We start from the raw sequence: 24,192 nt of genomic DNA on the forward strand, positions 1-24,192 counted from the left end.
TCAGTGACCAGCTCTGACCCAGTCCAAGCAGCCACTTCTTGGAGGGCCGGGCCCTTCCACAGTCACCCTCATGCCTCCCAACAGCCTGGGAACAGAAATCATTCCCCCATTTACAGGAGGAAGAAGCTTGGGGCATGGGGCAGCCTTGGGGCTTCACCAGCCCGGCTCCAGGGCTGTGCTCTGTCACCTTGCACAGGGCAGCTCGGCTTCAAGGACCACTCGGCCCGGCCAGAGCTGGGCCTGGAGATGCACCGGGACCAGAGCCAGGGCGCCTCTGCACTTGGGAGCTGGGCCCACCTCCTAGGTTCAGAGATGCTCCATCTGAGCTCCACAGCTTCCAGATGAGAGAGGGGGCTTCCCGGGCCCTGAACATGGCTCAGCGACTGCCCCCTCCCCTTCACCTTGCCCCTTCTGCAGATCCCCCAGCACAGCTGGGCCCCAGGTCTGCAGGGGACAGGCTGGGAGAAGCTGGGGTGCAGCAGACAGCACTCTGGCTGGGAACCTGGTTGGAAGGCTCTACTGACCAGAGGGGCCTGCCTGCCCCCCGCTGTGGCCCCCCGCCTGCAGCCTTCCACACTGTGTTCCCTTTGTCTTTTATTTGGGGGTCTGACAGCCCTCCATGGAGACACCCACTGATCATTTGAAGGGGAGCTGGGGATAGGCAAGACTGTGTACACGCGGCCATCAGAAGGTCCTGTGTGTGGCGGAGGAAACGGCCTGGACTCTCCCAGAGAGTGAGAGCTAGGCTTCTTCGGAGCTGGCGTGCACCTGACCCTCAGGCTGGGAGGCCAGCCAGACCTCCCGTGAGGGCCGTGGAGCCATGGCGTGGGGTTGAGTCCCGCCTGGGCCCTCCTACCAATGCGGGGCCTCTGGCGCATTACCTGTCCTGTCCTGTCCTGTCCTGGTCCTACTTGCAAAAGGAGGATGACGCTTCATGTTGAGAACAAGAGGAAATGGATGTGGGGCCCCTGGAGCAGGGCCTGCCATAGAGCTGGCATTCTGTAAGCTGGGCATTATGCTCATTAATAATTCTGCTTGTGAATGGAAACCTCCTTTTATAGACTTTTTCCCGTCAGTTTTCAGCCAGGCTGCAGGTGGACTATTTTCTCTCTTCCCCGGAGGAGGCAGGGGGGCAGGGACGTGTGAGTCCTCTCCGAGACAGTGGAGCTGGGGAGGCAGCCCTCACCTCGGGAGGCCCATGCCCGCGCCCCCTCCCTGGGTTCTGGACAGACAGGGCGCAAGGCTGCAGCCCTGGGCGGGTGACCCCAGGCCAGGGGTGGGCACCAGCCAGGGCAGAGGCACACTGGTCAGCATTTCCCTGCGTTTATTTGACAGTGGCTGAACACTTTGTGTAGAAGAGTGCTCAGCTCTGGGGTTCAGGATAAGCCTGGGGGACCCTGCTCCTGCCCTTGGTACAACGTGGCCTCAGGCTGAAAGGAAAAGCTTTAGTTGCTCAGTCGTGTCTGACTCTTTGTGACCCCATGGACTACAGCCCGCCAGGCTCCTCTGTCCATGGGATTCTCCAGGCCAGAATAGTGGAGTGGGTAGCCATTCCCTTCTTCAGGGGATCTTCTCAACCCAGGGACTGAACCCAGGTCTCCTGGATTGCAGGCAGATTTTTTTAGCAGCTGAACCACCAGGGAAGGCCTAGGGCTGGTGTGAAATAATGTCACAGTGGTGACCTGCTGCAATGGGGACGTGTGTCATAGAGCGCCCAAGCCTTTGGGAGCATTTGCAGGGTGCTTTCTGAAGGAAGTAACAGCGAAGCTGACGACAGGCGAGGGGTCTGTTGGGGCTCAGGGTTTGGCTAAAAGGCGGGGCAGCTGTCCCCAGCTGGGCTGCAGCGGCTGGAGGGTGGGTAGACAGGCCCGAGGGCCGGGGCTGGGTCCAGGGCAGCCTGTCAACCCAGGCAAGGGTTGAGCACCCTATGCTGAGGCTTTGGGGGCTTCAGGGGATTTAAGCGAGGGGCTAAGATGGCAGGTTTCTCCACTGAGATGGATCAAGGTTAGGCTGGGGGCGGGCAGGAAGCTGCGAGGCCTTTGGGCGGCTGTGGCTGTAGGTGAGGCCTGGAACGAGGACAGAGTGTCAGGGGCGCCTCCGCGGGAGGGGCCGGGCCGAGAAAACAGCGGGACAGGGGCCCCATGGGGCAGGGCGGGGGAGGGTCCGCCTCAGACGCGAGGTCTGAGCAGAGTGGGGCCCCAGGTCGCAGGCTGCAGGGACGGGTGAGGAGGTCGGCTCTGGGCATGACGGGCTTTCGGCTCAAGCAGGACATCCTCGGAGCTGAGGAGCAGGACACGGGGCGGCGTTTAGGCGAGATGGACCGGGCCCCGGGGGTGGGGCCGGGCCCCGGGAGGCGGGGACGAGCATGGGGGCGGGGCTGGGTCACGGGGGCGGGGCGGGCCACGGGGGGTGGGGCCAAGCACCGGGATGCGGACGGGCCACGGGGCGGGGCGGGGGCCGCGGGGCGGGGCGGGGCCGTGGGGGTGGGGGCCACGGGCCACGGGAGGTGGGGACGAGCACGGGGGCGGGGCCGAGCCGTGGGGTAGGGGCCGGGCCATGGGGGTGGGGCTGGGCCCACGAGGGTGGGGACGAGCATGGGGGCGGGGCCGGGCCGTGGGGGCGGGGGTGCTCGGCACTAAGTGAGGAAGGTGATGTCCAGACAGGGGGCTGACCCTGCAGGAAGGAGGGAGGACCCAGCACCCTGAGGACGCCCTCGCGTGTGAGGTGGGCGGCCTGGGGGAGGTCACCAGGAAGCCGGCGGAGGGGAGCACGTGGACAGGCGAGCACCACCAGGCAGAGCGAGGAGGTGGATGCCAGGGTCTCCCCCCCCCCCCCCCCCCCCCCCCCCCCCCCCCGCCACCCCGGGCCGCGAGCAGACCCCCTGAGGCTCTGGGAGGCGGGCAGGCAGTGGATTCCAGTCAGGCTTCGGGGAAGGGCGTTTGTGAGGGGCCTGGCCGGGCAGAGCTCCACGCCGTCTTCAGCGGCCCCTCCGCCCCTGCAGGAGGACCATCCGGAGGCCCCTCCGTGGGAGCAGGGTGGGGGGAGGTATAGAGGGGCCCCCGGAAGGAGACAAGCAGAGGCAGCGCCCTATCGCAGGCCTGGAGACTTTAATGTCCTGCCGGCACTGACCAGGCCTCCTGAACGATACAGAAAGCTCTGTCCCAACTCACGGCAGCTTGCTGGTGAGCAGAGCGGGCTTCACCTTCTGCCCGCTGACCTTGGATGTGTTTCCTGACCCCCCTGCCCGCCCCCCAGCCCATCCTCTGTCCATCGAGGCTGCTGAGTTGGGCTAAACCCTCCCACTCCAGCTCCCCCACCCTCACTCTCGCCAGCCCCGGGCCAACGCTGATGCCGGGGCCCTCATGGCCTGCGGGGAATCAGGGTCTCCTGGGAGCCCCTCACGCTGGTCGAGGCTGCCCAGGGAGGACCCGAGGCCCGACCACCCCTGGGCACCAGGCATGCCCTCCAGGGCCTCGCGTCCCTGCAGAAGCTCTGCAGCTGCCACCTCCACTTCCCGCGGTTCCATCTGGCAGGCCTCCGCCAGCGCCTGGCCCGTTGCCATGACGAAGTTAGCATCCACCGCCAAGCTGTCCAGGCCCCCCTCGAACCAGAGCCTGCAGGGAAGGCAGGCCGGGTGGGTGGTCCCGAGGCGCCCCCCCCCCCTCTCCACCCCAGGCCATGGCAGGGCTGCCCCGGACGCAGCACCCTCACCTCGCGGATCAGCAGGGCGGTGGCTGGAGCTGGGCCCCCGGGGGTTCTGTCCTCCATCCTGCTGCCGGGGGGTGCCTCCCCGGGCAGGGACCCTGGGGTGGGGCTCCTCGCCTCAGGCACCGGAGACTCTTCTCCCATGAGCTGTTCAGAAAGCAACAAGGCAGAGACCCCTCAGGGAGGCTGGAGCCCAGGACGGGGGTCCCGTCCCTTCTGCTGTTGAGTCACTGCTACCCACTCTCTGCCTGGAGCCTGCTTCCTGTCGTCTCTGGCCTGTTACCTGGCAGGAGGCGGCGGGGGCCTGGGCTCCGGGCATCCTTCTCCAGGGCTGCTGTCCCTGCAGCCTCTCCACTCGGGACTTGCTGTGGGGCCCTGTTGGCAGAGTGGGCTCAGGGCTCCGTCCTCCTGGGGGCCGTGGGTCCACAGAGCTCCCCTTGGCCAGCCAGCCCCACCCTGAGGCCCTCAGGGTCCTAGAGGTCCACCTACCCCGGGCCAGGCAGGACCACCCCCCCCACCACACCTCCCCACCCCCATTTGCCCTGGTCTCTGTCCTTGTGGGCTTGGGAGGGGATCAAGGCCAGACCCTGACCAGCTTTGGCCAAGCTGATCTTTGTGTGAGCATGCATGGGTGAACACGCGAGGTGTGTGTGGGTGTCCATGAGTGTGAAAGTGTGTCAGGGTCGGAACACGTGCCGAGCACCCTCGTCCCCCATGAACTGCAGCTTCCTCGGTTCCCTCCTGTCCCGCGCAGCGGTCTAGGACCCACGGGGCAGCCGCCAGGTCAGCTGCTGAAGGGCAGAGCTGAGCTGCCAGTGTGTCCAGGGGCTCTCCTCTGGCCGGGGAGGGGCGTGCCCGGGGAGGGCCCTTTCACAGTGCAGACACCGCCCCCCTCTCTTCACTCTGGCCCCTGTGTGGCCCCTTCCTCTGCCTGGGTGACGAGCTGCCCCCGTCACCACGGGCTCTCCTGACCGAGTTCCCCAACCGGACAGCAGGCTCCCCAGGCCTCTCTGGGAGAAGGCCAACCCCTCAGGGGCACAGGAGAGACTGACCCAGGGGCCCCCTGGGGCTGGCCGAAGGGTCCTCCTCTGGTGGCAGGCGTCTCTGTCTCCTCTGCAAGCTCCCCTTCATAGTGGACGCTGAAACGGGAGCGGGGCCAGTGAGCCGCGGGCTGCTGCTGCTCCACCCCGGCCCTCCTGGGCCCCACAGCCTCCCCTCAGGCCTGGGCCCGTTGCTGTGGAGTGGCCTTGACTCCCGAGTCCTTGGTTTTGGAAACTCCCTCAGCGTCCCTAGCTAGCTGGGTCCAGGCCCCTCTGTCTTCTCAGGACGTACTCTCTGAGGTCATTTGGTCACAGCTGTGCCCCATGGCACACCCCCCGACAAGACTGCAACAGTCTGGGTACAGGCCCGGCCCTGCACGTCCATAGCGCCCCACACCACACGACCCTGCAGGCGTGGGAGTGTAGGCACCCTCCTGGGCGTGTGGACTTCATTCAGGGGCTCTCTGGCTGGAACGGGGTGCAAGCAGCCTGGCCTGGGAAGTGGCATTTTCCCTGACCTCTGCCCTGTCGTACCCGTTATGGAGGGTGAGGAACCCAGACTCCCCAGGCCAAGCACACCCCAGCCCTGGGCCTCAGGTCTAGCACAGAAGGTCTGCGTGGAGGGCCAAGGCCCTCTCTGCTCATCCCTCGATCCCTGGCTCTCAGTCACAGGTTATATCCAGTCCGCAGCCCGGGGCTGGCGACAGGGGAACCACCAGAGCCCAGATCCAACAACAGAACCGTAACTGATCAGGTTTTCATAGGATGTGCCTCTTCTAACCTTGCAGGTCGTATTCTGGACCAGCCAAGACAATGGAAGAAAAGCCACTGGGCGCTGACTGAGGCCGACCCGAGGCTGCCCCCTGCTGGCCACATGCGTCTCTGCCGTCCAGGCCAGTCTCTCGCAGCATGGCAAAGGCTGGACCCCAGAGCGTGCCCCTCAAAAGCCAGGAGCCCACCAGCCATGTCTACCTGGACCCATCCCAGCCCCTACATCCCGGGTTGCTGGCTGCTGCCACTACCTGGGAAATGCCTGGCTGTTGCCATGGTTGCTGTTGCCACTGGCAACATTGGCATTGGCATTGTTGGTGTTGGCGCGAGCAAGGGGGTGGGTGCTCGGACGTTGAGGGAAGTCCTCCAGGAAGACGGGTGATTCCATCTCCTCCATCTCAATTTCAGTAAACTGGAGGGGTCTCTGGTTGGCCATGTGCGGGGCCAACGAGTTGGTCCTTTCCAGGAAGCTATCCACCTGGCCAAACAGGCCGCCGGTCCTCTGGGGTGAGGAGGAGAGGGGAGGGACTGAGAGCGGGGACCGGGGCTGGGAGCGGAGGGACCAGCACCCAGACACAGGCCGGTGCTGGGAACGGGGCCAGAGGGGAGCGGGCCAGGCTGAGGTCACAGGAGGGACCAGTGCCCTCAGGGTGTCCTCAGTTTGGGGGAATAGACTAGACACCTCTAAGAACTGTAGGGTACCAGATATTCGGACAGGAATGTGGGGAGTGGGAAGCCTGGAGCCGGGCGTCTGGAGGAAGGGCTCTAGTCCCACCTCCGAAAGTCACTTGGAGAGCGGCACTGGACATCAGAGGGTCTCTCTGGGCCCCCATTCCTATGAATAACCCAAGAAGCTTCAGCAAGGTGGTCCTCAGAGACCCTCCAGCGAGGTGGGTGGGCATCTGATGCGTGGAGCTGCCTCGGGCTCGGGCGGAGGAGGAGGGGGAGGTTGGGAGGGGACGAGCGGAAGGACGGGGCACCTCAAGCAGGAGGGTCACTGGGTGGGTGTCCCGGGAGCCGTGGGCAGCGGGGCAGCGGGCATCCTCAGCCCTGAGGGCGTGGCGGGGCTCCCAGGCTCTGTCCTGGAGCACACACACCAAGGGCCACCGCCTCACTCACCCGGAAGATCCCTTCCTCCATCGCGGCCTCCACCATGGCCCTCTCCAGCTCCTCCTCGGCCGTTAGGTCTCCCGAGATGGTGCGGCGGATCTCGGGGGCTGCCTCTTCCTCGATGGTCCTCAGTCCAGCCTGGGGACGGAGAAGGGACTCAGGGGCGCTCCAGGCCAGGAGGGGAGGATAGACTGCTTCCCTCACTCTCTCCTAATACTGGCAACCGGGGCTCCCCTGAAGGCCCGGGCCCGTCCTTTCCTGCCCCGGGGCTCCTCCTCCAGCCTTTGGGTCATCCAAGCCCTAAGCTCTCAAGCTGTCTTCTTTTGCCCTCATGGGGACTTCATCCCCGCCCAGGTCTCCAGGCTGGGAAATCCTCTCACTCCACACCATCTTCACACACATGACTTCTTTGGATTGCAGTGTCATTAATGCCACACTGAGAGCTGATCAGAGTTCATCTCATCAGCAGTGGGACAAATCAAGGTTGGTGTCACCTGACAGTCTGCAAAGAGAACACAGCATCCATGCTGGGACATTCCTGTCCAGGAAGCAAGCCCTTGACCTGTCACGAGGGAACGTCCCACAAAACCTGGCTGGAATCTTCCCAGTGTCAAGGTCGCATCAAGGAAAGACTGAGGAGCTAAAGACTAAAGAGATCGCACAGCTAAACACAACACGTGATTCTAGGTCCAATCCTTTTGCCGTGAAGGACGTTATTGGGACCGCTGGTGAAACGTGCGTGGGGCCTAAGGATTCCATGGGACTAAACACATCCATTTCCTGATCTTGGTGGCTGCATCACGGGTATGCAGGAGGCTTACGGAGGAACATGCCCTTGTTTTCAGGAAATGGACACTGACCTGTTCGGGACCGATGGAACACTGGGCATGACTCTCAAATGGTTCAGAAAAAAAAAAGACTTTTATATTGCACATGCAACTTTTAAAACTCTGAGATTGTTTCACAGTAAAAATTGAAATAAAATTTTGAACACAGCCCAATTATGTGGATGCTTTTTTAATTTATCCATTATGTGCACTATACTTAAAACATTGAAATTAAAAACAGACAAGGGCTTCCCTGGTGGCTTGTGGTCAAGAGCCCTCCTGACAATGCAGGAGGCACGGGTTTGACCCCTGGTCTGGGAAGATCTCACATGCCGTGGAGCAGCTACGCCCGTACACCACCACCAGTGAATCTGTGCTCTGGAGCCTTGGAGCCACAGCTACTGAACCCACGCACTGGAACTCCTAAGCCTGAGTGCCCTAGAGCCTGTGCTCCACACCAAGAGAAGCCACTGCAGTGAGAAGCCCGTGCAACCAAGCGTAGCCCCTGCTCGCCACAACGAGAGGAGAGCCCGCGAAGCAGTGAAGACCCAGCGCAACCAAAAAATAAATAAATAAAATAAAAATTGTAAGAAGAAAAACGGGCAAGATAACACAAAATTTGACATATATTTGCATACCCAGTGGGTCATTTCAAGCCCTTCCCTCCCCTGGGAAACCTGCCCTCTTTGGAGACCACGGCTGTCACCGAGCCCAACCTCTCCCTTGTGTTCAGGGGGTAGGACCGTGGCTCTGGGTCATATCATCCCAGGGACGGAAGGGCTCCGGGTTCCTCCCTCGAGCTTGAAGCATCTTCCATCCAGAGCCATCATCTCACCCCCCACGCGTCCTGGCTCCTCCCACCCTGCCTGCCTTCCCTGCCGGCCCCCAAACACTCAGAGAGGGAGCTGGAGTCCGGAGCCCAGCTCGGCAGGGAGGCCCCGGCGCTCGGGGAGGGCTTACCTGGATCTGCACGGTGTCCTTCTTGGGCCGGTACCCATAATACTCCTCCTGGCGCCTCATGAACTTCCGGAAGTGCTCCTGGATGAGGAACGTGGCGTAGAACTTCCCCACCGTCACCTCGTCATCTGCAGAGGGGCCGACCGCGGCCGGCGGGCGTCTGAGGCTGGGGTCTGCGTTGGGCCAAGCCGGGACTGGCCCCCAGCTCCCCTCCTCTCGCTGGCCTGAGCGCACGGGGTCTGCCCAAGGCTACAGAGGGCCGGGCTGCACCCCGACACCCCGGGCTCCCCATGGGGGCAGGGCTGCCTCTGGGCCCCGGCGCGCCCACCTCCTATGGGAGGGATGACCTGGTCCAGGAGCTTCATGCTGGTTCTCTTCCAGACCTTCTTGATGATGGCCCGCAGCTCCTCGTTGGCCTGCTCGAAGTTACCTGGGCAGCAGACAGGCCGGGTCAGCGCACTCGACAGGGCCACCTCTCGCTCAGCAGACGGTGGCTGGCTTTCCCCTGTGGCGGCGGCTGCCCTGGGCACAGACTTTGCTGGGGGTGGGGGGGACGATTGCTGTGCCCCTGGGCAGCCCAGCCTCAGGTCACATTTGCCCCAGGCCTTGGCTTCCAGCACCCAGAGTGGCCGACTGCAGAGGCTGTCCCCTCCTGTCCTCCCTGCCGTCCCAGGACAGTCATCAATCCCCTGCACACTTGGTCTGTTCCGCCTCCTCCAGGCAGCCCTCCAGGTGCTCGGCCTCGGCCCCTCCCTGACCCCGGCCCCGCTCTCCTTGCCCTCCCCAGGAAGCCTTCCCTGCCGCTGCCACCCCCACCCCCCCACCCCGGCTGTCCTCCGGTCTGACGCCCCCCGGGGCCCACGCCTCCCGCCCCACCCCCGTCAGAGCTGGCCATGTGAGGACCGAGGCTGGGGGACTCTGCCCTACAGAACCCGGGGGTGCCCGCTGAGCCCAACGTGGCCTCGGCCGGGGTCCGCCCTTTGCTTCTCCCCAAGACCCCCGAGCCCGACCTTCAGCTCAGAGGACCTGGCGGGACCTGCGGGAAAGCCCGCCCCCGGGGAGGGGCCGCCCACACCTTCCGTCTTGATCTTCAGCGCTGTGCGCACCAGGGCGAAGAGCGTGGCGTTGAAGGTGACCGTGCCGTCGCTGTTGAGGGGCATGTTCATGCCCACCAGCCGCTGTGCGGAGAGGGGGGCTCACTGCGGGCGGGGCCACCGGGCAGGTGTTCGTCCTCGCCGGGAGGGGGCGGGGGGCGGGGCTGGGGGGAGGCTGACCATGGGGGAGGGGCGGGGCTGGGGGAGACTGACCATGAAGAGGGGTCTGGGGGAGGCTGACCGTGAGGGTGGGGACAGGGACGGGGGAGACTGACCATGAGCGGGGGGATGGGGCTGGGGGAGACTGACCATGGTGGAGGGGGCGGGGCTGGGGGAGGCTGACCATGAAGAGGGGTCTGGGGGAGACTGACCATGGGGGAGGGGGCGGGGCTGGGGGAGGCTGACCGTGAGGGTGGGGACAGGGACGGGGGAGACTGACCATGGGGAGGGGGCGGGGCTGGGGGAGGCTGAGCATGAGGGGAGGGGCTGGGGTGCGGGGTGGCCACCGTCCCTTCCCTGAGGGGGTAAAATGTGAGCTGGGGACGCTGCTGAGATTTAGGTCCCAGGCAGTGATGTGGGCACCCAGGGGACAGCTGCTCTAAAGTGACTCACCCACTCGCCCCGCCCCAGGGCCCCTGCCTCCTCCTCCCACCCGGGGTGGGGGTCGGTGGAGGTGGGAGGGGGTGCCCACCCCTCGCCGGCAGCGCTGGTTACCTTACATGCTACCCGGTGGGGGCAGAACTTCCCGAAGCCCAGCGGGGGCTGGATCCTCCTCAGCAGGGTCACGACATCCAGGTGCTTGATTCTGCCCCTGCAGGGGGACACCAGACCTGTGCACCGTGCAGCCCCGGACCTCCCTCCCTGCTTGGAGAAGGGCCCTGGGGAGGGAGCCAGGAGACCGGGACGCCTCCTGCCTTCCAGCCCTGTGTGGGCAGCGGAAGCTGTTTCCTTTCTGAAGCAGGAACAATGTTCTAATTCACCACTGCCCAGCACACAGAATGGGCTCTCTGTTGGCGGGGGTTGGGGGGGTGGCAGGTGAGAAGAGGCCAGTGTCCCTTCAGATACGGGATCTCCAGGGCTGGGATCCAGACCTCATTTTTCCCACCGGGGAGCCTTCCTTGGGCTTTAGTCAAGCTGTCTGGGGGCTCGTGGGTTGTACTAACAGAAGCAGAGGGTGTGGATCAGGGGAGGGTAAAGCCCACTCGCAGAGACGGGTGGGGACGGCAGTGCAGTCACAGGCTAATGAACGCGTCCCGGTTGGCATGGCGCCTGGCACCTGGGAAGTCATCACCCGTGAGCAGGCGGCCTTCTTGGCAAGAGCGTAAGGCAGCCAGCCTCCCCAGAGTTCAAGTGCACTCAAGGCCCGGAGGCCAGGTTACCCCAGCACAGACCCTGGTCCGGTCAGTGTCGGGCGAGGCTGGGGCCTGCACTCTCCTCAAGCTCAGCTGCTTGCCCAGTGCCCATATCCTGAGCAGTGGGGCCTAGAATTCCTGGGGAGGTAGTGAGCTCTCTGCTCCTAGAAGTGTCCAAGCGAAGCTGGACGACCATCTCCCAGTGAAGAGCAGGGGGCTTCTGCCCCGGGGGCAGTGGGTTCCCTCCTAACCCAGAGAGACTCCACTTCTCTGCTCTGGGCCCTTGGGTGGCAAAGGGAGGGAAAGCCCGCTCCTTCCTGTTGGACTGGAGGGTGGCTTGCTGTCAGAAGCCAGGCTGGGAGGGGGACCTAAATCTCTCTCTAGAATCGGAGGAGTTGGTGGAGGGATGGTCCAGCCCCAGGCCGGCAGCCTGGACTCACGTAGCCTCTGGGTCGTACTCCGCCCAGATGGCCTTGAACTCGTCCAGGTGATGAGGGCCCAGGATGGACCAGTCCCGCGTGAGGTAGTCAAAGTTGTCCATGATGACGGCCACGAAGAGGTTGATGATCTGTGGGAGGAGAGCAGAGGGGTCCCTGCACGGAAAGGCAGGTGGCACGGTGATAGGCTGCGGGTGTCCACGGGGCCCGGGGGTGTCCACGGGGCCTGCGGGTGTCCACGGGGCCTGGGGTGTCCACGGGGCCTGGGCCCATAGCTTCTCCGGGGCCCAGTCTCCCCGCCCTCTGGCAATCGCGTCCGCACACGAGCAGCCCGTCACTGCTCAGGTCCAGGTCCTCTGCCAGGGCCCCAGGGACTCATGCTTTACGTCCCAACCTCAGCCTCTCGCCTTTACCCCCGAGGGACGCTGGTCCCCCCGGACACTGCCCCTGTGCTGTTCTCGCCTGTTCTGTATCACTGGGTGTGCCTCTGAAAGGCAAGCTTTGTTGCACATGGACCCCTGGCACCGGGGGTGTCTTCAGGGCCAGGACAGTGTCCTATTCACGTTCATGTTTCTGTCCTCTGCCCTGAGCTCAGGGAACGTGAGATGCTCAAACTGTTTTAATAAACATAGGAAAGAAAACAAGCGAGGGCCCGGGGCTGTCGGGCGCTCTGCTGCCCGTGTGGGAGACGGAGCCCTGAAGCCTCAAAGCCGTCTGTGCTCTGCTCCAGGCCCTTGCCATGGCTCTGCCTCCAGACTCAACCTCTCAGGGGCGGCAAGCTTCTCTTCCAAGGGAAGAGAGAGGGGCAGATGGCTTTGCTCTCTATTTTAGGAAGTAAAATAGAAGCCTCTGTTTTAGTGCAGAGTCTCAGTAAATTCTTTTGATTTTTTGATTACTAATTGCTAATGACAACAACAAAAAGGTAAAACCTTTGGACAACTCCTCTGGAGCCTGAGAATCGCACCAAGGAAAAGAAGCCACACCCAGACTGACCACAGCAGGGACGCCAGCCGGAGCCCTGTCTGTCTCCTGTGTCCCTGAGCTGCGTCCCTGGAGGGGCAGAGGCGGCCGGGGCGGGGCGTGGGGCTGCCCCGGGCTCGGCGCGTCCCGCCTGCCTCCGGGCCCTCACCAGGAAGGCGCACAGCATGTAGAAGCTGAGGAAGTAATAGTAGGCGAAGTCCGTGCCGCAGGTGTGCTCCTCCCCGGGGGCGTAGTCCGACTCGGGGTCACAGAGCTGGCCGTAGCTGCAGGCCAGCAGGATCTCCTGCCATGCCTCACCCGTGGCGCACCTGGAAGGCACAGGTCCCTGTGCCTCTCACTCTGGGCCCCGGGGGAGGGAGCCGCCAGCCCCGAGCGAGCAGGACATTTGGGAGCAGGTTGGCGCCCCTCCGGACCTGGGGTCCCCGGGCTGCCCCTCTGCACTGAGGCTCCCCTGCTCTACCCCACGTGGGGTGCCCCGGGCAGGGGCTAAACAGAAAGGGGGCTTCCTGGACGGAGGCGCAAAATCAGTCCAGGACTCACGTCATCAGTGGGGCAGCAAGAGAGCTGACCCCGGAACATGGGGTCAGAGGTCGTCAAGGCCTCACCCTCCCTCTGAGGGACCCTGGACCTCTGCCTCCCGCTTTGGTGCAATGAGGGTGGGGGACATGCAGGACCCCAGAGCACCATGGAGTGCTCGTCCCGGAGTGACTAAAACGGGGGTGCGGGCTGTCCAGGGTGAGCATCGAGAAGGACAGCAAAGCCTTGGCCCTTCTGAGTGAGCGCAGGGCCCACGTGTAGGAACCCCGTTGGCCTCCCATGGTCTGGGGGAGGGGGTAGCGGGGAGGGGGCCTCCTGCCTGAAGAGCAGCAGCACCGCCTGGGGGAAGGTCTGGAAGTTGTTGTTGCGGTTGATCTGGGTCCCGTCCACCAAGGCAATCTTCCCGAACATCTGCAGGCCACGAAGGGCTGGACTGTGGACCTGGACAGGTCTCCCACTGTCCCCAGCTCCCCCAATACCCTCCACCTCAGGTCACACAAACCGGGCTGCAGCTGACCCCTGAGCAATGCCAGGGTGTAAGTCTACAGTCAGCCCCCTGCCCTGTATCCACGGTTCCACATCCATGGATTCAACCAACCATGAATCCCATGGAGCCCTAGTACATGTTCCCTGAAAAATGCACGGATACATGGACACCCAAAGTTCAAACCTGCCTTGTTCAAGGTTCACTTGTGTTTCCAAGGTTGGTGAAGTTTTTCCCCTCAAGCCAAATAAATCTGGGAGGGGGGACAGTGTTCCTAACCAAGAGCTGACTTAGAGTCTCAATGCAGGGAGCAGGGTGCTCCAGGAGAGGGTAGCCGAGATCACCAGAGCCTCCAACAGGGGCCTTGGAGGGCAGCTCCGGCCTTGTCCATCTGCCCACAAACTTCCCCTGGGCTGCCTCCTCCTGACTGATGCTGGCCCGTCTGGGAACCACCTCCTCCTCTGGGGCTGTGGCCAAGCCCTGGGCTGCCAGGATGCAGGAGGCAGGCTGGGTGAGGGTCCAGGCTGCAGGCCGGCCGGCCTCCCGGGGCCCCTCTGGCCCCTCACCTGCATGCCGATGACCGCGTAGATGAAGAAGAGCATGACGATGAGCAGGGCCACGTAGGGCAGGGCCTGCGGGCGAGGACGGCGGTTCAGGGTGCAGGGCTCCACCGTGCGCCAGGCTCGGGGCCCTCCCTTAGCTCACCGGGGCCCCAAGGCCCACGGGCCGCACCCAGGGTGGCCCCGACGTCCCCGCAACCCCTGCGGATACAGTCCGGTGGGTGGGCGGGGTCCCATGGGTGCGGTCCCTGGGTGGGCAGGGTCCCCTGGTGGGCGGGTTCCCGGGGTGGGCGGGGTCCCTGGGTGGGTGTTGTCCCTGGGTGGACCGGGTTCCATGGTGGGCAGGGTCCTGGGGTGCAATGCGTGGGTGTGGTCCCGTGTGGGCGGGGACCCGTGGTGGGCGGGGACCCGTGTGGGCGGGGACCCAGGTGGCCGGGATTGCACACCTGGAAGGACTTGATGAAGGTCCAGAGCAGCGTGCGCACGCCCTCCGCGCGGCTCAGCAGCTTGATCAGCCTCATGACGCGGAACAGGCGGAAGAAGGCGCTGGAGATGCGGGCGCTCTCATCGGGGTCCTGCGGGGCGCAGCCCCAGGGTCAGTCTAGGGCCGGGGGCGGGCGGGGAGAGGGCAGGCAGGCGGGGAGGGCAGTGTGTGCGGGACGTGTCGCGGTGGAGGTCTTCCAGCCCACCCCGCGGGGCCTCCTGGGCCCTCGCGGGGCCCGGGGCCCTGGGCTTGCTCAGCCGAGGCGGGGTGGGCGGGGCGCCAAGCGGTGAGCTGGGCGGACAGGCATTCTGTCCGCCCTGGGGGAGGCAGCGGCCAGGCCCCGTACCTGCCCTCTGTCCTGCCTCGTGTCACCTCCTCCCCAAGCTGCCACTCAGCCGAGGACCCCGGCAGCGCTCCCGCCCCTCCCAGTGCCCGCCCAGCGCAGAGTCTCCCAGAAGCTCAGCTGCTCTGTGGCCATCGATTCAATGGCCACTCCACGCCCACCCTGCCCCGCACGTGCCTGTCCCAAGCCGGAAGGCCTCTGCCCTGAGCCCCCCTGAGACACTGGATGAATGGCCAGGGAGACCCTTGCCTGGCCTTTGGAGTCCCCACAAGCTTGGTGCTGGTGACCCGTCACTGAGGTTCTCTGCCATCCAGTCCCCTCTGGATGCTCCCGCCAGCACAGAGCCCCACTTCCCACCGCACCCATGCACACTCTGGTGGCACAGAGTCTCCGCCCACCCCCAACCGGACCCTCGGGGGCCTGCTCGGGGCAGGGGGCCCTGAGTGCGTCTGCCCCATGCAGTCCAGCGGCCAGGCCCGGGCATGCAAGCTGCAGGGCAGAGCTGGCGGGCGAGCTGGGCAGGCTCATGCAGCCTGGAATTACAACGTTCCCGCAGCCGCCACCCAGGCAATACAGTCCCCCGCTGGAGGCCAGGAAAGTCTGTGGAGAGAGAGGGGGAGGGGAGAGAGGAGGGACACGGTGGGAGGGAGGTGAGGCGTCAGAGAGGACAGACCACGGAGAGTTACAGAGAGAACAAGGCGGTGAGGTGGGGGGTGAGGACCCCCGATGGCTGCCGGTTAGGAGCTGGGTGGGTGGGTGGACGGGGGTGAGGAGGAAGCTGTGGGGATGGTGAGGCGACAGGCCAGGGGCCAGGGAGCAAGAAGAGGAGGGAAGACGGAACACAGGCAGGCTCCATTCGCCTCCAAGATGCAGCCTGTGCGTCTGGGGTTTGTGGAGCCGGGGCTGTGTGTGTGAGGGCATGGAGGAGAGCCCTGCTCACGGTCGCAGGAGAAGCCAGGGGTGCTGGCCCCCACGGGGGGGTCCCATGCTCCAGGCAAAGGCCTGGGAGAGTCTGAGAACCCCTGCCTGGGAGCCGGACCAAGGCTTCCATCTCAGGGGCCAGCCTCCCAGACCGGCTGGGCTGTGGGCCAGCCTTTTCTCCTGTCTACTCTGAGCTCCTCCCTGGGGCCACATTTCCAGAGAAGCCCTGTTTCTGGAGCCCTGGGTTTTATCTTTAATTATTTGGGAGACTGGTTCCCTGAGCAGCTTTCTCCTGGACCGAGGGTTCTCAGCCCAGGCGGCACATCAGAATCGCACAGAGAACTTAAAAAAATATGCACCTTTGCTGGGTCCCCACCTGGCTGATTAAGTCAGCTCCTGGGGACTGGGCCTGGCTTCCAAGGTGTTGCACCAAGGTGATTTAAGATGCCAGGGATGACAAGCCATGTGCCAGACCTGTGCTGCCAACGGGGTGCCCGCAGCCACATGTGGCCATTTGGATTATGGTGAAAATGACACAGATGTAGATATTCACGTCCCCGGCTGCACTGGCCACATTTCACATGACCAGCAGGCACCTGTGGCTCATGGCTGCCACCACGGACAGAGGAGAGCCCTCCTGGCAGAAAGTGCTAACAGACGGTGCCGCCCTCCTGCTCTCTGGATTATACGGCAGGAATGTAAGTCAGCATTTTAATTCAAAGTCTTAACATGACTTTAAGCAGACAGGCCTGGTGATGGACATCTGCTGTCCCTAAAAATCCCACGGTGACCAACGACGCCCTTGGCCCTCCTGCACGGAAGAAAGGGCTCCGCCTGACCCCGACGCCCCCCACCCCCCACATGGACCTCAAGCTCCAAGAAGTGACTGATTGTCATTCAGGCCAAGATTGAGCCGGCAAGAGGTGCTGCCCCAAACCCTGGGCCCGCGGGGGCTACTTCCCAGGAAGGCCTGAGCATGAAGAAGACACACACACAGGCCCCGGGGTGCCCTGGTCTGCCGCCTCGGCCCCGCCCCCTCCAGCCGGGAGTGCCTAAAGTCTGTCCCGTGTGTGGGGTGAACTGGACCCCAGGCCAGGCCTGCCCCCCACCACCGAAGGCGCCACTCTCTGCCAGGCCCCTCCCTTGCAGACTCCAGACTTGTCCTGGCTGCCCCTCCCCCCAGCCCCCCATCCTGCCCCCCCCACCACGAGGGCCAGCCCCGGGCTGGCAGGGCTGCGGTGCTCATTGGTGGGCCGTGGTGCGCACTGGCTCGGGGGCTGGTCCTCTCCTAGACCCCCGCAGTCACCTCGCCACGGCCACCCACATCCCAGGCGGGATGCTCTTCCCCACGCGGTCTGGGGGACGCGGCCTTGTGATCCCAGCCTCGGGCTCCGGGATGCCCTTCCTGTCCCCTGCTCCCCACCTTCACCTGCAGCCTCCCCAGCTTCAGGTCCTCGGCGAGGCCGCCCTGCCGTCTGTCACCCCCACAGCCCACGGCCTGGGTGCTCCCTGGCCACAGCCCGGAGGCCCTGCTGGCTGGATGCCTGGGAACCTCCACTCCCCTGGGCTCCAGCCATCCCCTCCCTTCGTTCATGGGGCGGCTGCCACGTGCTGGGGGCAGAGACCCGTGTTTCCTGGCCTGTGTTTCCAACGACGCACGACGTACCCCCACACGCAGGGCAGCTCCTGAACCCCAAGCCCCAGCACAGAGTCATGGAGGTGCCTACCCCCACCCCCGCCCGTGTCCTTGACGCCTTCCTTCCCGTGGGCCTGGGCAGCACTCAACTCATCCCGCTGCCCACAGGCCCACGGGACTCACGGCCCCCTCCTGCTCGGGGATGAACCAGGTTCCCAGAGCCAGCGTTCCCCCGGGACCCCAGGGCTCCCGCCCTCTCACCCAAGGACGTGGCTCTTGCAGTTGCCGCCCCCCCACCCCAGCCTGACTCTCCCCTGAGCCCAGGATGTGCTGTAATTTCTCCCGTTTTCTAAAGAAACTCTCCTTGGCTGCACACTCTCTCCAACTTCGAGGCTCTTTCTCTTTGTAGGAAAAAGAGAGAACCGTCCAGGCCCGCAGCCTGCTCTGCCTCTCACCTGTCCCGACTCCCGACGGGCGGCGTTCCCCGGGAGGCCGTGGGGCAGGGCTCCTGGAGGAGCGCCACCATCCAGCCCCGGACCTCCGCCCTTCAGACGCCCTGCCCTCTGCCGCTTGCCTCACCCACCCGGCGACCCTGAGTGCCGGCTCCTTCCCAGAGCCTCCGGCTTAGGGCCCCAGCCCGAGCAGCCTCAGCGCTCCCGGCCCGTGAATCCAAGCCAGCTCCGTGTCGCCCCGCAAGCACCCTGAGCTGTCACGCCCCGAACAGGACTCTTGGTTCCTGCCCTCCTCCCACTCCTCCCGGAGTTTCCACGTCTCAGAAAACGGAAGCTCAGTTTCTTGGGCAAGATCCTTGCAGTCACGGTTGATTACTTTTCCTCCCCGCCTAAATCAAGTTCATCAAATGCTGTCAGCTCAACGCTCCAAGCAGATCCAGCTGCTGGTCACCTGGCCCCTCCACAGCTCACCCGCCACCCCTCGTTGGGTGCTCGGGGTGCCTCCTGACCGCTCCCCCGGGTGACCCCCAGTGTTCCCTGCACCTTGCTGTCAGCGCAGCATCCAAAGGGGCCTCTGAGAACCAAAGTCAGACCAGGTGTAAGCGCCTCCAGGGGCTCTCATCCCCCCAGAACAAAATCTCGGACTCTAACAAAGGACTGATTAACAAATTGTGGAAGATTCTTCAAGAGATGGGAATACCAGACCACCTTACCTGAGAAGTCTGTATGCAGGTCAAGAAACAACAGTTAGAACCGGACACGGAACAACAGACTGGTTCCAAATTGGGAAAGGAGTATGTCAAGGCTGAATATTGTCACCCTGCTTATTTAACTTCTATGCAGAGTACATACGAGAAACACTGGGCTGGATGAAGCACAAGCTGGAATCAAGACTGCCAGGAGAAATACCAATAACCTCAGATGTGCAGATGACACCACCCTTATGGCAGAAAGAGAAGAAGAACTAAAGAGTCTCTTGACGAAAGTGAAAGAGGAGAGTGAAAAAGTTGGCTTAAAACTCAACATTCAAAAAATGAAGTTCATGGCATCCAGTCCCATCACCTCATGGCAAACAGATGGGGAAACAATGGAAACAGTGACAGACTTTATTTTCTTGGGCTCCAAAATCACTGCAGATGGTGACTGTGGCCATAAAATTGAAAGACACTGGCTCCTTGGAAAAAAAGCTATGACCAACCTGGACAGCATATTAAAAAGCAGAGACATTACTTTGCTGACAAAGGTCTGTCTATTCAAAGCAATGGTTTTTCCAGTAGTCACGTATGGATGTGAGAGTTGGATTATAAGGAAAGCTGAGGGTGGAAAAATTGATGTTTTTGAACTGTGGTGTTGGAGAAGACTCTTGAGAGTCCCTTGGACTGCAAGGAGATCCAACCAGTCCATCCTAAAGGAAATCAGTCCTGAATATTCATTGGAAGGACTGAGGCTGAAGCTGAAACTCCAGTACTTTGGCCACCTGATGTGAAGAACTGACTGATTAGAAAAGACCCTGATGCTGGGAAAGATCGAGGGCAGGAGGAGAAGGGGACGACAGAGGATGAGACGGTCGGATGGCATCACCGACTCAATGAACATGAACTTGGGCACGCTCCGGGAGACAGTGAAGGACGGGGAGGCCTGGCGTGCTGCAGTCCATGGGGTCGCAAAGAATCGGACACGACCGAGCGACTGAACTGAATAAAGGACCGGTCCAGCCCCCGCCCTGTGTCTGAGCTCAGCTCCCCGCCCTCGGCCTCAGCCCACACCCTCCTAGCTCCCCGGTACGGCGGGGCCGTGCACTGCCCCCTCCACCCACCCATGCCTCCTGCAGGGCTGGACTGGGGCCAGCTGACACCACCTCCCGCCCCTTCACTGGCCACACCTGCCGCGTGGTGGGTTGGCTTTCACTGCCCGTCTGCCCTGGTGCCCTGTTCGTTGCTGTATCTCCAGCCCACGTGGGGCACGAGGAGAGTGTCTGAGGAGGAGACGACCGCCTCCCTGACTGCACCTGCTCTCAGCCGTCTCACCTCCGGCCCTCACCTCCAGACTCACTTTTTAGAAGTGCAGCTTTGATCCTTCCACTGCCCTGCTCAGAGACCCCCAGTGACCCCCCCACTGCCAGGGACACAAGGTTCGAGCCCCCCACGTGCCTCTCCCGCAGCGCCCCCACCCCCGCATGCTTGCCTGCTTCTACTGAGCTGAGCTCTCCACGCCCTGGACCTTCTGTCTATTGATCTGCCTCCTGCAGCCACCCTGCGGCTTGTCCCTGCCCCACCTTCCTTTCCTGACGGTCCCCTCGCGTGGCACCACCTCCACGAAGCCTTCCCTGACCACCCCACCCGGAAAGGACGTCTCCTGTCCACTGTGGCACTTGCCGTGGGCCGCCTGGCACCCTCATTGTGCCTGGACTCTGAAGTGTCCGCCCTGCAGGGTGTGTGGCCTGGGGTGCCGGGCCGCACACCAGTGGGTGCCCCCCCAGGGTCTGTGGCCTCAGCCCCGCCCCAGCGATGGCTCCGCCCGCCCGGTACTCACGTCAATCTCACTGAGGATGACGTCGATGATGCTGCCAATGACAATCAGGAAGTCAAACACGTTCCAGGGGTCCCCAAAATAGCCCTGGGGGAGGGGGTCTCAGGGTGAGCTGTGGAAGGAAGGAGCTTGGCGGCCCTGCCCGAGGGATGCATAATTGCTGGGAGGGGGCACGATGCCACTTCCCAGGGGTGCTGCAGGGCCCCTCTTCTGCCCCCTTCCCTCCAGAGCATAAAGTGGCCCAGCGGGAAGGCAGCATGCCTGGGAGACTCAGGATTGGGGTCCTGTCCACACAGGGAAGTCTCCCCGCCCAACCCCCTGAAGCCCAGTCTGGGGCTGGCAGGCAGACCTGACGGGGTGGGGGGAGGGCAGCGTGGACTTGGGGACCAGGACACTCCCAGGCCCTGGGGCTGCTGCTCAGACACTCAACGACCGAAGGGGCACCGGCACATACTGCCCACTCCTGCGGCCAGAACTGAGTGGCTGGCCAGGTCTGAGTGCCCGAGGGGCTTCCTGGGAGGACGAGGCTGTGGGGGGCTCTATGGGAAGGCTCCCCCCAACACCAGCCACATGCGCCCGCCTCTCCCCAGAGCCCAGGACTCACCCTGGCCTTGAACGCCATGAGCTTGAGGATCATCTCCAGCGTGAAGATGATGGTGAAGGCCACGTTGAGGATGTCGGAGATGTGGTTCATTTGCTCCGACTGGTTGTAGTGCTGTGGGGGGCACAAGGAGGGGCTGGGCAGCTCCCCCAGAACCCTGCCTTCTTCCCCAGCCCCTGCCCCATGGGAGCCTGCTCCGGCCACGTCCAGAATCCTACCAGCCTGATGGCCATGCCCTCTCCCTGGAAGGATGGTGAGGGGAGGAGAGGGGGGCCCAGCCCCAGTCCCGTGAGCAGGTTACCCACACACATCTGTTCTGGAAGGCCAGAGAGGAGGCTCTGTGGCCAGCTCCCTGGAGCTGCCTGGGTGCAGGACCAGGAGGCAAACCCCCTGGTTCTAGGCTGGGACGACCACCACCACCCGTGGGTGGCGCCTGGCCCAGGGGCCTTGCTGTGCGATTCTATTGATTCACGGGCGTAAGGGATCAGATGCTTAATTAAGGCCTGATAACCATGCTGCTTGAGGGGCTTCCCTGGTGGCTTAGCGGCAAAGAACCCACCTGCCAATGCAGGAGACCCAGGTTCGACCCCTGGGAGGGGAAGATCCCCTGGAGGAGGGCTTGACAACCCACTCCAGTACTCTTGCCTGGAGAAGCCCATGGACAGAGGAGCCTGGCAGGCTACAGTCCACAGGGTCCTCAAAGAGTTGGACACGCCTGAGGGACTGAGCACACAGTGACGCTGCTGACTGTGACTGTGCTCGAGGTCTCCTCAGACATGTGCTCTGTGCATGTTAAACCCACTTTTCTTGGGACTGGAACCAAGAATCCAACTACCTCCACCACCCAGACGTGCAACAGCAGAAGGAAAACAGAGAAGGCACTTCGGGCTTCCCACACGGCCCACCCCCTGTGCTGCCGGCCCGTCCCAGAGTAGGCGCGGCCACGTGTGTGCCTGAATCACCGCTGAGTGCCTGGCACCCGGGCCTGCGTCCCGCTCCCCTCTCTGCCCCGCGGGGCACCTCAGCACAATGCTTGGCTCAGAGCGGGCCGTCCAGCCTGGAGCCCCCTCCCCCGGGCTGCCCAGGCCCCTCCACCGGGGGCCCTGGTCCCGACGGCCTCACCTGCATGCCCAGGCAGATGGTGTTGAGCATGATGAGGGCGAACATCAGGTACTCGAAGTAGGAGGAGGTGACGATGTACCACACCTTGTACTGGTAGGGGTTCTTGGGGATGTAGCACCGCAGGGGGCGGGCCTTCAGGGCGTACTGCACGCACTGGCGCTGAGATGGGAGCATCCGGCAGGTCAGCGCTGGGGCCCCGCCCCCGCCCACGCCTGCCCACGCCCACGCCCCGGGCCGGAGGGTCCTGCCCTCGGCAGACCAAGGGCAGCTGTGGCCTTTGCCGGGCTGTCCAGGGAAGGGTGCCCCCCAGGCTGTGGTTCCTCTGCCGCCAACAATGCCCATTTCTAGGGGCTCTGGGCATCACGACAGGTCCACAGGGGACCCCACCCGGCCACCAGGTGCTGCTCCGGGTGGGAGGTGGGTCGGAGGGGAGGGCCCTTGTCCCTGGCCCGAGCCTCAGCCCGGCGGCAGGGGCCCAGCACCTGGTTCTTGTCCAGCTCGCAGTTCTTATACTCAGTCTCCCCCTGCTCCTGGAAGGTGACGATGACAAAGCCCACGAAGATGTTCATCATGAAGAAGGCGATGAGGATGATGTAGATGATGAAGAAGATGGCCATCTCCACGCGGTGGTTGTACACGGGGCCCTTGTCCTCCTCGTGAGAGTCGATGGCCTTGTACAGCAGCCTGGGGTGGGCAGAGGACAGAGGCGGGCTGGACTGGCTAGGCTGAGGCCAAGCCCGGCTAGGAAGGGCGGGCTCCGTCCCACCGGCCGTGGGGGAGAAGTTAGGACCCTGCCCGCAAAGGCTGCGGCCTGCCTCCCGTCCTGCATGGGGTGCCGTGTCCCCCCAGTCACTCAGGGGGCACCCCTGTGGCCGGAGAGGCCCAGCCCTGAGTGACCCCGGTCAGGCTGTCCCTGGAGTGAGCCACCAGCACCCCATCCCGCACATATGCCGTGAGAGCCCCCGCCACGCCCGGCTGGTACGGGGGAGCGGGTGGTTCTCGGGCCTCCCCCGGGAGTGGCCGTGTCCCCAGGGTCCCCGCTCACTCACTCAGGCCATCCCTCGAAGGTGGACACAGTGAAGAGGGACATCATGGCTGAAAGCACGTTGTCGAAGTGGAAGGCATTGTGTACCCACTGGCGGGGACGCACCTCTATCTGTGTGGGGTCCCCATCCTTGTACACATAGTAGTAGCCCCTGGGGTTGGGGGGCCAGGTCACCACACTGCACATGGCTCCCCCACCATGTCGTCCCAGCCCTGGGCAGTGAGTGTGGTCCGGACCCGGGACCCTTCCCAAGGTCACCCGAGGAAGGGGCCTCTGAGCCTGAGGGGCTCAGGCTTCCCAGTTCCCCAGCGGAGGGCCACCCTGCACTGTATGAGGCACCCTCCCCACCCCCGCACACCTGCATTCCTCCTCTGTCATCTTGGACAAGTCGTTGCAGCTGAAGAACTTCCCCTGCGTCCCGGAGGGAGGTAGGGAGACCGGTTGTCATGGAAACAGGGTGGGAAAATGGGGCGGCAGGGAGGAAGGAGGGTGGAATCTGGGCCTGTCTCTGCAGGGCGGCCTGGCCATGGGGCAGCACCCAGGACCGTCCGTCACACCCTGCTCCCCACCGGGCAGACGGCAGCGAGGCTGGGCACCAGCTCCTGGGTGATGGCGCTGCTGGCGCCCAGGCCGGCCCGAGGAAGGGAAGCGTGGGCACAGCCCCTGCCCCCTCTGCTGGGTCTCCCCGTCACAGGGCAAGGACCAGGCTGCCCTGCCTCCCCACGCCCCGCTCAGGCCCGGGGGACAGAGCCCAGCTGGGCCGGATGAGACCTCTTATCGCCACGTGGCGCGGGGTTCCTGGCACGCCCACCCCCATGGCTCAGTGGGTGGGCCCTGTGAGCTGCTGTGGGGATTTCAGCCTGAGCAGTTTCTCCTCTGATCTGCCTCACACACTGGGCACCTACAGAAGGCTTCATTTGGGCAAAAGGGGGTGATTGCCAGTCTGACTGTGGCTAAATTAAGTGTGAACCCGCAGATACTGCTCCGGGTCCCTCGAGGGCCAGGAGAGGGGACTGCCTCGGCCAGGGACACAGGACAAACTGAAGGCCACACCCTGCCCTGTCACCACCTCCCCTGACATCTCAGAGCAGAAAGTAAAGGTGAGGCAGAGGACGCGGCTGCCCCTGGGCAGGTCTCCGGGCACTTGAAGCCAAACGGCCAGTCTAGCATGGAAGGCAGATGTGATACAGATGCAGGAGACAAG

General features: G+C 63.7%; 2 protein-coding genes across 2 annotated transcripts in view; both read right to left on the reverse strand.

Moving 5' to 3' along the window:
- Positions 1–3,093: 3,093 nt before the first annotated feature.
- LOC122707484 (voltage-dependent L-type calcium channel subunit alpha-1S-like) lies at positions 3,094–3,768 on the reverse strand. Its single transcript, XM_043922943.1, has 2 exons — positions 3,671–3,768; positions 3,094–3,614 (listed from the first exon to the last, which is right to left on the reverse strand). The coding sequence occupies exons 1-2, from the start codon at positions 3,766–3,768 to the stop codon at positions 3,320–3,322; spliced, it is 393 nt and encodes a 130-aa protein (XP_043778878.1). The 3' UTR covers positions 3,094–3,319.
- The window catches only part of LOC122707948 (voltage-dependent L-type calcium channel subunit alpha-1S), a 55,212-nt gene continuing 34,113 nt past the window's right edge, over positions 3,094–24,192 (reverse strand). The window contains exons 23-44 of the mRNA XM_043923964.1: positions 23,347–23,399; positions 22,993–23,139; positions 22,426–22,627; positions 21,944–22,102; positions 20,825–20,935; positions 20,224–20,307; positions 15,226–15,282; positions 14,302–14,430; positions 13,862–13,927; positions 13,131–13,222; positions 12,423–12,582; positions 11,297–11,424; positions 10,219–10,315; positions 9,486–9,588; positions 8,739–8,840; positions 8,414–8,538; positions 6,636–6,764; positions 5,768–6,018; positions 4,758–4,844; positions 3,989–4,080; positions 3,712–3,852; positions 3,094–3,614 (exon numbers count right to left, since the gene is read on the reverse strand). Of these exons, the coding sequence (XP_043779899.1) occupies positions 3,824–3,852; positions 3,989–4,080; positions 4,758–4,844; positions 5,768–6,018; positions 6,636–6,764; positions 8,414–8,538; positions 8,739–8,840; positions 9,486–9,588; positions 10,219–10,315; positions 11,297–11,424; positions 12,423–12,582; positions 13,131–13,222; positions 13,862–13,927; positions 14,302–14,430; positions 15,226–15,282; positions 20,224–20,307; positions 20,825–20,935; positions 21,944–22,102; positions 22,426–22,627; positions 22,993–23,139; positions 23,347–23,399 (2,403 nt within the window). The 3' untranslated portion in view covers positions 3,094–3,614; positions 3,712–3,823. The remainder of the gene's footprint in view (positions 3,615–3,711; positions 3,853–3,988; positions 4,081–4,757; positions 4,845–5,767; positions 6,019–6,635; positions 6,765–8,413; positions 8,539–8,738; positions 8,841–9,485; positions 9,589–10,218; positions 10,316–11,296; positions 11,425–12,422; positions 12,583–13,130; positions 13,223–13,861; positions 13,928–14,301; positions 14,431–15,225; positions 15,283–20,223; positions 20,308–20,824; positions 20,936–21,943; positions 22,103–22,425; positions 22,628–22,992; positions 23,140–23,346; positions 23,400–24,192) is intronic.

The sequence above is a fragment of the Cervus elaphus genome, chromosome 14 (assembly GCF_910594005.1).
Source record: "Cervus elaphus chromosome 14, mCerEla1.1, whole genome shotgun sequence".
Lineage (NCBI taxonomy): Eukaryota > Metazoa > Chordata > Mammalia > Artiodactyla > Cervidae > Cervus > Cervus elaphus.

What these genes read in the sequence shown, in the direction of transcription:
- LOC122707484 (XM_043922943.1), bottom strand. Translation starts at nt 3,768, where the DNA reads ATGGAGGACAGAACCCCCGGGGGCCCAGCTCCAGCCACCGCCCTGCTG. An exon ending in CAGCCCTGCCATGGCCTGGG is followed by an intron (nt 3,615 to 3,670) that starts GTGGAGAGGGGG and finishes CCTTCCCTGCAG; the next exon opens with GCTCTGGTTCGAGGGGGGCC.